The sequence below is a fragment of the Lepeophtheirus salmonis genome, chromosome 7 (assembly GCF_016086655.4).
Source record: "Lepeophtheirus salmonis chromosome 7, UVic_Lsal_1.4, whole genome shotgun sequence".
Lineage (NCBI taxonomy): Eukaryota > Metazoa > Arthropoda > Copepoda > Siphonostomatoida > Caligidae > Lepeophtheirus > Lepeophtheirus salmonis.
Genome location: NC_052137.2, coordinates 14515002 through 14528749, shown reverse-complemented (window position 1 = coordinate 14528749; position 13748 = coordinate 14515002). Strand labels below are relative to the sequence as shown.

The following is a 13748-nucleotide window of genomic DNA, read 5'->3' as shown; positions in this document are numbered from 1 at the left end:
CCTGAAGGTTACTCTCCGTCTTTTTGAACACACATTAATTTTCAATCAGGTTTTAAATACGATTGTGGGATATATTATATGAATAATTATTGTTATTATTTACGTATGTATTGACACAATTAATATAGAGATGTGTCGCTTTATTTACAATTATCAAACCTATAACAGCTCCCCTTTAACCTCCAATTTCTCAAATACATACGTCTATTTTCACCCTTGACATCCCCAAATGGGTTTCATGAAGTCCTTCCAGAACTTTGGGACGAATTTTCCTTGGCACTATAATTCTACAATTGTCCACTAATATTATTCTTCCTCTAGCTTCTTTCTCAATGGATAAACGGTTCCATATTTTCTCGTAAAGATGCGGTGGATGGTTTGGTGGCAAGTTTCTGACGTCCTTTCCTTCTAGTAATGACTGGCATACCATTATATAATCTTCGTCTTCTTCTGCTGTGTCAAACATTTCAACTAATGTTTTGTCTTCTTTAATATTTTATAACAAATGGCTTTGCATATTATGGCTCCTCAATTTCTTCTTCCACAGGTTTCTCAACTACAGCTCTGCTCAATGCATCTTCGATAAAATGAGTCTTCCCCTTCGTCCATTCAATGTCGAAAGTGTATGGGGCTAATTTTTCAATAAATCTCTGAATACGTGAGTTATTGATTGATCCCATATAAGTTCCATTAAAACTACCAATCAATGGTTTGTTGATCCGTCTTGATTTTAAATTATCGTTCTAAAAGATAGATTTTGCATTTGTCAATAGCCCAAAGTATAGCAAGTAGTTCCAATTCATGCGTTGCGTATCTTGATTCAGTCTCACTTATAAATCTTGACCCACAGAGTACCAATTGTTCACATCCTTCTTCTCCTTGTATAAGTGCATATCCTAATCCATGTAGTCTTGATCCATCGGTCATTATTGTTACTTGCTTCTTTGGATCATAGTGAGTGAGGATTGGTGATGTACACAACATATTTTTAATTCTTTAAACACCTTTGAGTGATCAGGCAACCATTGGAATACATTTTTGGAACTTAATGATACCCGTAATTGACACATAGGAAGTACAACAACCTTTGAAAACTGAGTTAATTGGTTTACCAAACCAAAAAAAACTTCGAAGCTGTGAAATATTCTTAGGTTCAGGGAATTTAATTCTTGCTTCAATTTTACTCGGATCCGCTTTAACAGCGTTTTTTTCTATTATGATACCCGCAAATTTAACTTCTTCTCCAATTTGTATCGTATTTGGATTCAACCTCGTCCCATTTTCTACACATCTCTTTATAATTTTATCCAAGAGGTTTTTGTCTTCTTCCTATGTCTCTCCATATCCCAAAATTTCATCAACTAATTTATGAATGTTTTTTATACAAGTCATTGCAGAATCACCTCGGCGGCAATATTCATCTCCTGAAGCATTTAAACCCATTGGAGCTCTAGTGAATTGTTTTCTTCCCCAACAAGTGAGGAATGTGGATAAAGCTTTGCTTTCTTCATCCAAAGTAACTTGCCAGTAGCCTTTTGGTGCATCCAGAGTAAAAAAATATCTCTGCATCTGGGGGAATGGCTTTTGCTACTTGATTTGGTGTAGGAAAAGGGTGAATTGGCCTATCTACAAATTTGTTCAATCCTCTATAATTCACCACCATTTTATTGCATGAAAAACATTCTTTATTCTTTTTTGGACACTCATTTTGGCTATGTCTCTAACCTCCACATCTTTGACATTTTTGTACTAACGTTGAAATATATTTTTTTGTAATTATTCACCTTTGCCGTGTTGATATGGCTTTGTGATAATAGATACTATTTTCTGAAATGTTGCTCCTGGGCAATGTTATGAGAGAAAGGGTTAAACAATCATTAAACTATTATAATAATTAAATTCTCTATTTAATTTCTAGTCAATACTATTCTATTCTTTTAAAAAATGCCCTTATTTTAAACAAGAACAGGGGGAAAAGAGAAAATAATTTATGTTTCATGTATAGATAATTCTTTGGTTTAGCCCATGAAAATAATGCAGATACAATTTGAAAATCTTTTTGATACATTACAATTAGCTATTACAGTTTTGTTTCTAAAAATTATTGTCATTTTTCCTTCAATATATATTTTTGTTGTATTTAATTATTAGTAAATATTAACAAATTGACCGAAATTTAAAGGTACTTGATATGTTTTCACAAGACTTCATGGGTGCGTACGCAGGATTATATATATATATTCGATTTTCTTTTGAAAAAATCCAAAAATCACAACTCATAGGTATTCAAGGAAAATAAAAATTTTTGGAAAAAAATTTCAAATAGTTAATTTTTTACTTAGCTGCATAATTTGAAATCTATAAACAATCCATTATTATTTATGGATTTTTTATTTTATTTTTATTCCATTAATTTTTATTTCTTGCACAATCAAACCAGTGCTTCCATCAGGGTCGGACTCGACGCTATCCATTAGTTTATCCACATTTTCAATACAAACAATACATTTTCATTATTTTACTCACGTTTTCGACAATCGTCATTGTCTTTTTAAAATCAAAAGTACAGGAACATAATCAACGAAGCCAAAATATTGACTGTTACAATATCAGGACAATCAACACTATTCACATTTTCAGCCGCCTGGCTTGAATTTTTGTCTTTATCGAAGAAAAATGGTAAAATATGGGGTATTGTATCTTTGACAGTGTCCATTTTTGACGTACACTCGAAGAATAATGGGCCAAACAATCACAAAACTGTGTTTACTGCTAAATTTTATCCTTCTAACGCCACTTGGCGTAAAGTGATCGGATTAATACAGCGCGAGATACACATTCCAAGAGCCATCTATCGGAAAATTAAGGCATTTTTAAATACAACTTTTATATGGGTATGCGGAGACTTTAGAGGTTAAATATCTATCCACATTTTAAAGTATCTTAAATTGGTTATTGAGACAAATGTAAAAAAAAGATAAAAAAACATTTGAAACTAATAAAGAAAAAGAATGTCCTATTATAAGACAATTTACATTCAAGTTGGAGCGGCCTGGAAGCATTTATTGGTTATGACAAAAACATTATAATAATGCAAAACCATTAAATTTATCTCGTTTTAAAAGAGGAAATCTTTCTTTTAAATCCTTCCTTTAGTGAACTTGGATATTATACAGGCCAAAATTTAGGGTTTTTTATTCTATTAAATCGGCAATATTTTTTAGTATGCTCCTAAAACATTAAATCTAATTTTATACAATTCTTTATTTATCTCAATAATATCTTGTTCAGGATTTATTCGTATATTTAACCATTTTTGATCGACGTTTAGTGGATTTAATTAACTATGTTGCTTAACCCTTATCTGCCAATTAGTAAATGTAGTTGCCACATTAAATTCAGTTTTGTAAAAATGATATCATGCATCAATTGCAAGTTTTAACAGGATGAGTAGTTTTTTTAAAAGTTCCATACATGTTCAGAAGGAGTATTGTTGTTTTTCGTCGCGTACATGTGGCACAGTTTAATTTTAAAAATTATCAAGGATAAACCCGTTGCATCATGTCACGACCTTGGCTCAAAAATAGTATGTTTCATCTTCTTTTTTGAAACAATTTCCGATTTTTATTCTATGGAAATTAAACTATTGGTTGATATTATTATAAAATATTTCTACAATTTCTTGATTTTTTAATTCTAAAAGACAATATAACTAGTCTTGTAACTATCTTGATCACCTACCGAGAAGAATCATGCATAGAAATATTATTACAAAGTCCTTCTCAGCCATCAAATAAGAGACGTCGAAAGGAAAACCTTGTCGGGCATCAAGAGAGTACTAAAGTTATTGATTGTGTGAATGATTAATGAAAGTAATGAAGAGGATTGGGATAAAACATTGGAACTAATTGGGCATTACTGAACCTATAAATGGCTAGATTATGTTTGTGAACAATGCAAATTTATTCTGAGCAAAAATATCTGCCGCATGAATGTGTTTCTTGGAATAATTTGATAGTTTTCTGTGCTATTCTAATCCTTTCTGGATATAATAAATTGTCAAATAGAAGGCTCTACTGAACACAAAAGCCTGATGTCGTCAATTCAATGAGGAGAAACGTTTTCGACCAAATATTTTGATATCCTCATTTTCAGAACAATATGGTCATTGACGAAGATCGATTTTATAATGGTAGGCCTATCCTTGAACACTTCACTAAAACTGCTAGGATCAATCATGTAATAGTTCCATACTTTGTGAGGCATAGAGATAAACACTTTATACGTAGAAAACCTTTTTCAAGTTTGTTTTGTGTGTGTGTGTGTGTTGGCTCAATCCTAAATAACTTATTTAGATAATTAAATGTAAAAAAAAAAGGCCCTGAAAAAAATGATCGGCGTCAATGGGTTAAAGTTGTTTATTTGTTTTTCCTTCTTATTTCCAGGATCCTTATGTATTTCAATGTAAAGATTGAGACTTACAACAGTAGTTTCAAAATTATAATATTGTAACTAATACTTTATATAATACACGCAGCCCCATCAAAACTGATGGGTACTAAATTTGATTTCCAAAGTTAGTATAAATCAATGAATATTTCATAAACATTTTTATCAAAAATAACAATTTAATTTTTTTTATAATATCAATTACAAATAATACTTTGTCGAACACTCAAACTTAAAATTATTTTAAGATAAGGATTTCTTTTTTTTTTCGATGTCTAATAAATATAAAAGTATTTTTAGAACTTTAATTAATATTTACGAGTGCAAAAGGAATCGAATAGTATATTAAAAATGATACAAAAATATAATTAATCGTTAAACAGTTGATCATGTAAAAATTATTCGTTTTATTTTTGAAGTTGTTTTTTTACACAACCTTTGTTATAAAAAGGATGTTTAATAACGGAGGGTTTAAAAAGGTTTTTTTTCTTCTTTTAATTAATAATAGTTATGTATTTTTATGTTCAAGTAGGGAAAAAGATTAATCATTTGTACTATCATTGCACTTCAAGGCTCATGAATACGTGTTCACAACAAAATACAAATACAATATATTATATACCATATATTTTCACAGATTTTAATAAGTAAAAGCTCTTTTAATACATATCCCACAAGGATTACTATAACCAAATATACTGATTCGTCACTTTTATGTATATACAATAGAGAGGATTATATCACGGGGTTACTTCGTATACACAAAAATATAGAGTGTAATTTCTTGGCAGCTATCGATGTGGCTACCTTCCTTTTTCCTCATCAGTGTTCTGAACATTGATTGGTTGAGTTAGCTGTGGATTTCTGATTTTATTTTTCAAAAAATTAATTTTTTTGTGAATATCTTTGGATTTTTACAATTATTTTCGAAAAAAATTAAACTTTCGAATTTTTTGCAGGATGCCCCTGATCAGTCAATAATAATTCCATTGTTGGGAAGGATGGGCTAAGCAGTTATGCACTGATTTTGAGCCTCTTTCTGTTTTGTTTCCTTCGGAGGAAAAGTTGCGTGATACAAGAAAAGGTAACGACGTTATATACGGGGGGGAAGAAAAAAAAAAATATGTATCCCTCTTTTCCTCACATTTTCTACTTCTTTTATTTTTTGGAGTACCTCTTTCTTATTATATGCTTCTCTCTCCTTCCTCCCTCTTGAGTTATGTGTGTAATCCGGGACGTCGGGTTATGTGAACAAAAAACTACTATAATAAAAAAATATATATAAATCATTTTCTTCTTTTTTAATTTTAGTTCTTTTTTGTCTAAGCCATGTGGACATTGTAGATAGTCATTTAGTGATTCCTTTCATGTTAAATATATGGAGTTGTTTGTTTTTATTTCCTTCTCAAATCTATGATTTTGTAACGTGGAAGAACAAGCATGCTGGCTCAACTGAAAGCAATTTTATCTTTTTCCGTGTTGGTCATGGGTGCTATCGGGGTCTTCGTTGTCTGTATTTGGAAAATCATTAAACTCTTTGCTCTTTATAAAATGGAAACGAGGATTGAGGAGCTAGAGGCTAATTCAAAGGAAATTATTTCTCAAAATTAATACACATTCATTAAATAATACGGAGCTGAGCTGATTTTGCAATAAGCACATTTGGCTCCAAGTTCATTCTGTCTAAAGCAAATTTTGCCTTAATACATAAAGAATTGAGATTTATTGGTCGTTATAGTTTATTTTCGGTTAAAATCGGTGTTCCCCTTGAATTTTTTAGTCAAAAAGTGTACTGTTTTGTAATCTTTATGCAGGAAAGAAGGTTCACGGAGACGGTCCTTCTCATCTTTCTATTCATATTCCAGAATGATCCAACTGTACTGAGCTTTAAAGAACAGAAAACCAAACATTTAGTTCATTTTATAGCTATTAATATTACATATTTTGATTTAGAACATTCAAATGGAAGATCAATTTCAACCAAAATAGATAATAACGACGAATAAACTTAATTTATTTGTATATTTAGGTGAAATATCCTTTAAGCAAAATGGCTTTAAGGTGAAAGGATTTGAGGCAAAATGTCCTGAAGCAAAATATTTTAAATTATATATTCATTTGAAGAAGAGAAATCTAGGGATTCTGGCTTTTAAACCCACTGTTATAAAAAATTCTTTATATTTAACTATTTCTTCTTTTTTCGCAGACGTAAATATCAATTAAATGGCTAAGAATATTTGTATGGATATAAGTCTTTTTTTATTTAAAATGATTTCAACAACATGAATTTGGGGTTTCAACAAAATTTAATTTTGGAGTCTTATAGCAATGTTTTTGTATGATTATTATTATTCCTTTGAAATAGGAACAATTTTTAAGCAAAACAGTTCCTTAAATCCAAAGCCTTCATTAGATATGCCTAAATATACGAATAAATCCTAAAGAAGGCATTATTAAGAAAAATAAAGAATTGTATAAACTAAATTACATGTTTCGAGGCATACTAAAAAATATAGGCGATATAATGTAGATTAAAAGTAAGAAGAAGCATTTGTATAAATATTGGGGTGTATAATATCCCAGTTCACTAACTGAGGGTTAATAGAAAGTACTCTTCTTTTAACCCTCAGTTTTCCTTCAAAGAATTCAATATTAATTTGAAAGATACGAATCTTTCTATATGTTCAAGGAAATATTATATACAAAGATTTATTGGTTGATATTAACCATAGAAAAAAAATTATGTAATACTAGTATAAATATGCAACTATATACTTTTTCTAGAATATATTTAAAAAAAATTCCTTATCAACAAAAAAGTTATGTCATTTTTATAAGATTTTTCCCTTTATTTCACATCCTTGAGTCAATTCTTTCTTTATATCATAATCTTTTTCAATATATAAATGTACATTATATGAAGTAATATTCTTCTTAATAGTCACATGTAAAGATACTCCAAGAAAAAAGAGGAGACAAGACAATTGAAATAATAATGAAACATAAAAATATATTTGGGTATGAAAATGATGGTCACATGGAGTAATTGTAAATAATGTTTGTTAATAATTAATCAGGGCAAATCTATCTGACTAATTAATGGAACATTAAAAAAACTAGGGATGGGGTTTTTGTAAAGCACAAACGTAATGAAACTTTAATGTTTCTCAACTAAAATCCCTTCCCTAAAAATGAAGATAGGACAGTAGACAATTCTTAACCTATTAGAATTCAAGGGGATAATTTTTCACATTGCTAAGTTCCTCGTCTCTTTTCTTAGAGTATCTTTAGGTAGATATATGTTAGTAGTGTCGTTTCTGTCCTGATTTAGGACTAAATACTGTAGTCCCTTATAGTTCAGCCTCGGTGCGGTCCAGTCCACGAGTCCTAAAAATCTTATAAGTTCGGTCCTTTATGACGTGATTCAACATTATTTCTGTAATATTTAATCAGTTCTAGTACTGATAGTCCTAAGAGCATATCCCAAAGATCGATGGCACCGGTTCTAAGACTATACTGAACTAGACCGAATAAATAGGGACCCATACGACCCTATATAAATCACATTTTAAGCTGATCCTTAATTATCAGATAAGTGGATTAAAAATAATGATTGTGTATTAATTAATTGAGAATAACTTTTCAAAAAAGGACGAAAATGGTAAAATCCCTGACTTAAAGGAGGTGATATCACAGTTAAGCCCGAATGAGGCTCGCACTCTTCGTCGACTATCTTATTTGGCGGGATTTGATAAACGGAAAACATCGAACCAAAGCGGTGATAGTGTCTTTCCGAATGAAGAGGGACCATTAAGTACGTTTAGAAGATTTAGCAGTCCAAATATGAGGAAATTGAGCTCCATATCCAACAAATTAGGAAATATATCAGTTAGCTTTCATCAAAATCATAATAACTCGGCCTCTAGCAAAAATATGATTGTTCCAAATTCTAGCAATAATAAAACCTTTGACCTACAACAACAATTGAAGTCAACTCAGACTCATCGTTTACATGCTTTGACTCCAATTCCATCCAAATTGGTTTGATTGATATTCTGATCCATACATCTTACTTATTGCAAAAATTAAACACATTATATTTATGGCATTTCTTAATTTTTCACTTACAATTATTTGAATAGATCAAAAATCGTTCAAATACTTTATTTATCTAAAAGTAAATCAATTTATTGTTAGTTATGTTGTAATATTAAAACAAAATTTGTTCTTGGAGTCATTGCATAAAGAAACGCTTGATGAAGCTATATCAGCATGTCAAGAAGACATGGATCCATCGACACCCTCATCCCTTAGCCCTACTTGTCAAACATCGTCCTCAACCAATATCAACACGCCCGTCCATCATGGCCATTCTCGTATAAGACATAATCCTCACTGTGCCGTCCATGGAGAGGATATCCTCGATCAAAGTCTCATTCGTAATACCTCATGGCCATCAGAGTTTTTGTTACTCCCTCCTCCAATCCCTAGTGTTCCTAATAAAGACGCTGCAGTGAATACAGAAAGTAATCAACTAAACTCAATAGTTATTCCTACCATACCACTTCATCCCGGATACTTGTGTCCCTGTCAGTTAATGTTGGTCAAAAGAACTGCCGTTGATGGAAGTAGCACAAGGCAGTGTATAGAAGAATCCTTGAGTGGTACAACCATCGTTCAATCGGGAGGAAATCGTCTTTATCGGCATATGGAAGAAGAGGGGGAAGATGAAGTGGATGGCGGAGATGAAGAAGAGGATGATGAAGACGCAACTGCTGAAGGAGACTCTGAAATTAACACGGGAAAGGATATTTCCTTCTCTGCGAAAGAAAGTTTATACCGATCATAGGTAAGTTATTACGTTATTACTCTTATTATTATTTATTTGTGTTGGATTAGAATTAGAATTTTTGAGTTCTGCTCTGAATCCACTTAGGAAAAGATGACATAGTTTGAGTTTGTACGAGTTTAAGTTTTTAAGAACTTAGGCAGGGTCGGTGTAAGGATTTGTCTTTTGGATCTGGGGTTTTTGAACAAATCTTTGACAATTTTGACATCATCTTTTTTTACACATGCCAAAATTGTCTAATCAATTTTTTGATATATGTCAAAAAGAGAAAATTTGACAATTTTTTTCGAAAAGATTAAAAAAAATTTCAGAAATTTTGACAATAAAATTTTTTTAGACAAGACATTAATTTTTGGATAACTTTTAAAGTTGAGTTTTTACCATGGAAATAAAATACATAGAGTAATAATACTAAGCAATAACGAGGTAAATTATTTTAAAATTGCGACAGCAGACGAGTGAAAAAGATAATTGACCAAAACAATCTAAAACATAGTATTTCCCGCTATAATCAACCTCCAACAATTTACAATATTACTATAACCGTACTAAAAATATCAATTTTAAAATAATAAATTAGCCTTTTAATCTATCAATGATGGAGTCTTTGATTCATCTCCTTAATCATAATATTTATTAACACTGATTAAATCTATTTTAAAATGTTATAAGTAAATGTAAAAGACATAAAATTATATCATTTGGGAAAATTGAAAGTGTACTAAAGTTAAGGGCATACTCACGAATCTCATTTATTTAAGAATCATTAATTATTGATTTTGAGCTAAAATAAAATCACAATGATCTCCCAAATCCATCATTGATATTTCGGTAGGCTAAATATAATTATATTTAAAAAGAGAAATAAAATATTAATATACTTCATGAAATAATATATTCCAAAATCCTTTATTAACATATTGTTATCTCTAAATTCATATAATTATAACAATAAAAAAAAAAGAATAATTTAAATTATTATAATTCGAATATTTGGTCAACTAATTATTATATTTGGACGGAGTCAGAAACTTTTTACATTATCACTCTATGTATGTATTTTATCTCAATGGTTTTTACACAAATCAAGGAGACATAGTTGTAACTGAATTTTATAGGAACTTGAACAATTTTCCCTTTCAAGAAAAAGAGAATTTTCAATCACTAATTTTACTGACTTTTTGGTTGAAAAACATTAATAAGAGAATATTTATTTATTGAATATTTGAGAAATATGTAAATACTAGTGTTGAGATTCTGTCTGGAAAATTTTAGACCGGTCTGAGACCCTTAAAAATTTTTGTAAGACCGAACTAATTCGGTTTTTTTTTTAAAGTTATGTCTTTTATAATATATAATCAAAAAAAAAATCGGTAGATAGAGTCACACTTGAAAAAGTCGGTGCATAAAGTGATACCTCAAGATATTGGTCTACGGTCTGGACTGTAAAATCGGCCTATAGAAATCAATTTAGACAACCTGGTATTTTAATTAGGATTAATGATTTTTGTCTGACTCAAAACTTGTATAAAACCTTTTAAAAGGGTAAAAATGCTCATATAATCAAAAATATAAAATTATCAAAAAACAGGTTTTATATCCAAATACTAACTACAGATTCAGGATAAGAGCGAGTTATTTCCAAATTATTAACAGGTTTTTGAAATTAAATTACAGAAATATAATTTGTTATTTCGGAAGTATTGTTCAAAATATGTATATGGAAGTTGATTCAGTAGCTTGTATTTTTAGTTTCTACTTGGAAAATTAAAAAAATCAGTGCGGAGTCATGTAAATGCAGATACAATCAGTGGTGGAATAAGAGGGGCCATAGCCCCAATGAGATGGATATTTTAGGAACTTCAAATTTTATAGAAAATTAGTGCAAATATATTTATTTTTAAACAAAATTCGAAATTTATTTTTCTGAAGCAAACAAATCAATTTTGTTTTTAAGTACAGGAATTGAATTTTTTTCCTAAAAACGAGTCACCTTAGGTAATAATTTGTTCCGAGGGGGTTGTCCATTGAGCTACGTCGTTCCAATGAAAGATGAGAATTAAATATTAACTTTGAAAAATGAAAGGGCTTTTGACCATTTTTTATTTTCAAAATACCTTTTTAAATAAATTGATCCTTATATCATTTCATGACTTTTTTTTTAGAAAAAAATGTTTTATTTTATGACCTTTTATAACAGGTAAATTTCTTTTTCAAAAAAAGTAAAATGTCAATCATTTTTCTATTTTTTCCAATTATTGTCCTGGGTTCTCTGTGTCGTCAATTTGGGTCACTTTAGTCAGATCATGGAATTCTAAGCACATGGAATAATTGCACATACAGCTTAGCTAGGTTTTTTTTTTGTTTCTTCTCATGAAGGATGGAGTAAAAAATGTGCTGGTCTCATCTTTTCCTTTTTTTTAACCTATCACTCTTTTCATATTTATACTCATGTGGGATCCGTGAGTATTCCATGTGTCTACAATTCCATGGGTAGATGTAACTGGTTTTAATTTCCCCCTCCCCATCTCTCAAGTCTAGGGAAGTTGGTATCTCGCCTTGGGCCCCAAGTCAGAGGAGGAGGTTTGTGATTACCCCCTTTGATGACTATTCTACTAATAGTAAGAAAAATAGCCCTTGTTTGGTTAAAAAATAGTGTGCGTTCCTTTTTTAGAATATTCTTTCATTTATAAACAACAAAAAACTTCTTCAGTTTGACAAAAATAATATCCATTAACACTTTTATAACAAAAATGTAAAACTATATATATTTTGTGAGGTACAATCCTTACTTTTTGAAAGCTGGCTTATAACTCTATCTTTTTTCAATAATATTATAAAAACAAATCTTTCATATACATATCTAAAATACACATCGATCTAATTATGATAACATATTTTATTTTTCAGCGGTAAAGAGGCGTCCTTGACTCCCGTTTTCATCGCAACAACTATCTTACAAAAATACATATGAAATCTTTAAAAATCATTCAGACATTTATTAGATTAATAGATCTATATACCTACATAATGAATGAAAATAATAAGTCCATTGTGTTCAACTTTCCAGGAGTTCTTCAGAAAATATTTGTACATTTAAAAAACAATTGTTTCAATAGAAAAAAATAAAATGTTCATTTACATACAGGGTCGGACAACAAAACATGCACTCCAGAGGTTTCTCGCCTTCATCACTTCTTTCAGAAGATGGCGTACAGTCCTCAAGTATGAGGACAATCCCAAGTCGCCCTTTACGGACCTGATGATGGACCTAGTTAGGTTCGCCAATCATCCCGTATTTTGATAAAAAAAAGTACTCGTCCCGTATTGATCTGAAAATGGACGCACTTTGTCCTGTAATACTGTGAGCTTTAAAAAATGGTTTGTAAAATGTCCCGGAAAAATTAATAACAATGTGCTTTAGATGAAATTTTATGGTGAACATGTTCCTAGGCCATGTCCTTCTCTGGGACCAATGAGCTGACAACATATTCGCACACGTGTACGATGACACAGAATACGCTCATCCCATTGGCTGATGAGGTACGTTTGCGCGCGCAGAATATAGTGGGAAAAAACAAAGCAACAACATGGCAGTGATTCAGACACTCCTCCACACGGGGGTCGAGCTTCAAACAGCCATTCAACTAGCACTCATCTAAAAAAAAAAAAAAAAAAAAGGATGTAAAAATACCGGGAAGAGTGGGAGAAAGCTAACGCCTGAGTAGAAAAGGCAATCGGATCGGCGTACTCTGAAAATTGTGCTCTCCACCTCCTGCTTTCCTGGAGAGGTCTTCACCATCATTCTTCATTTTGGCCACCTTGAAAACCAGGCTGCTGAAGCACTTCCCAAAGTCCATAATCCTCACCACCTCAACTTCAGCATCTAGGAGATCTGAGAAGCGCTGCTTTTTGGTTGTTTGCTCACTCATGATGACGAGATTATTAAATGTTTATTATTGTTTTGTTTTTTTATGTACAAAAAATGGCTGAACCAAATCTTCAAAAATAAGTACTAAATCTTCCTATAACAATCAGAAAGTTCAGATTGATTAACAGTCCACGTTTTGCTGCCCAACCTTGTACATATTCATATCATTATTACATAGATGATTCCTTAGGCTCAAATATTATGTACCGTACATTTTTTAATAATGTTTTACTGATTCAAAGTCTAATGTAAGTTTTATAATATCTATGATTTTTGTATTATTTATTATTTTGTAGCAGTTATTTAAGTTCATTTCTTCCCTTCTACGATCCTCATTTGACTCTAGCTACAATAATACAAATATTTTCAAACAGCAACAATATGAATTATTTTATTTAAATATTATTTTTATTTAGGCACAGATAGAGAAGTAAAAATATGTTGAAATTTTAAGTCTTTAAAGAGTACAATTTACATGGATGGGTAACTGGAGCAATCTGAGATGTTTTTTCAAAATCA

At 30.8% G+C, this 13748-nt stretch overlaps 1 protein-coding gene across 1 annotated transcript; it reads left to right on the top strand.

The window, feature by feature from the left end:
• Nucleotides 1–1372: 1372 nt before the first annotated feature.
• LOC121122083 (uncharacterized) lies at nt 1373–13606 on the top strand. Its single transcript, XM_071890102.1, has 5 exons — nt 1373–1516; nt 4156–4239; nt 8083–8490; nt 8684–9298; nt 12209–13606. Exons 1-4 carry the CDS (start codon nt 1373–1375, stop codon nt 9296–9298), a joined length of 1251 nt encoding a protein of 416 aa, XP_071746203.1. The 3' UTR covers nt 12209–13606.
• Nucleotides 13607–13748: the final 142 nt, after the last annotated feature.

Coding starts and splice junctions, on each gene's coding strand:
- LOC121122083 (XM_071890102.1), top strand. CDS start 1,373: ATGTTTTTTATACAAGTCATTGCAGAATCACCTCGGCGGCAATATTCA. Junction 1,517..4,155: donor CTTTGCTTTCTTCATCCAAA/GTAACTTGCCAG, acceptor CCTCATTTTCAG/AACAATATGGTCATTGACGA. Junction 8,491..8,683: donor CTCCAATTCCATCCAAATTG/GTTTGATTGATA, acceptor TTGTTCTTGGAG/TCATTGCATAAAGAAACGCT.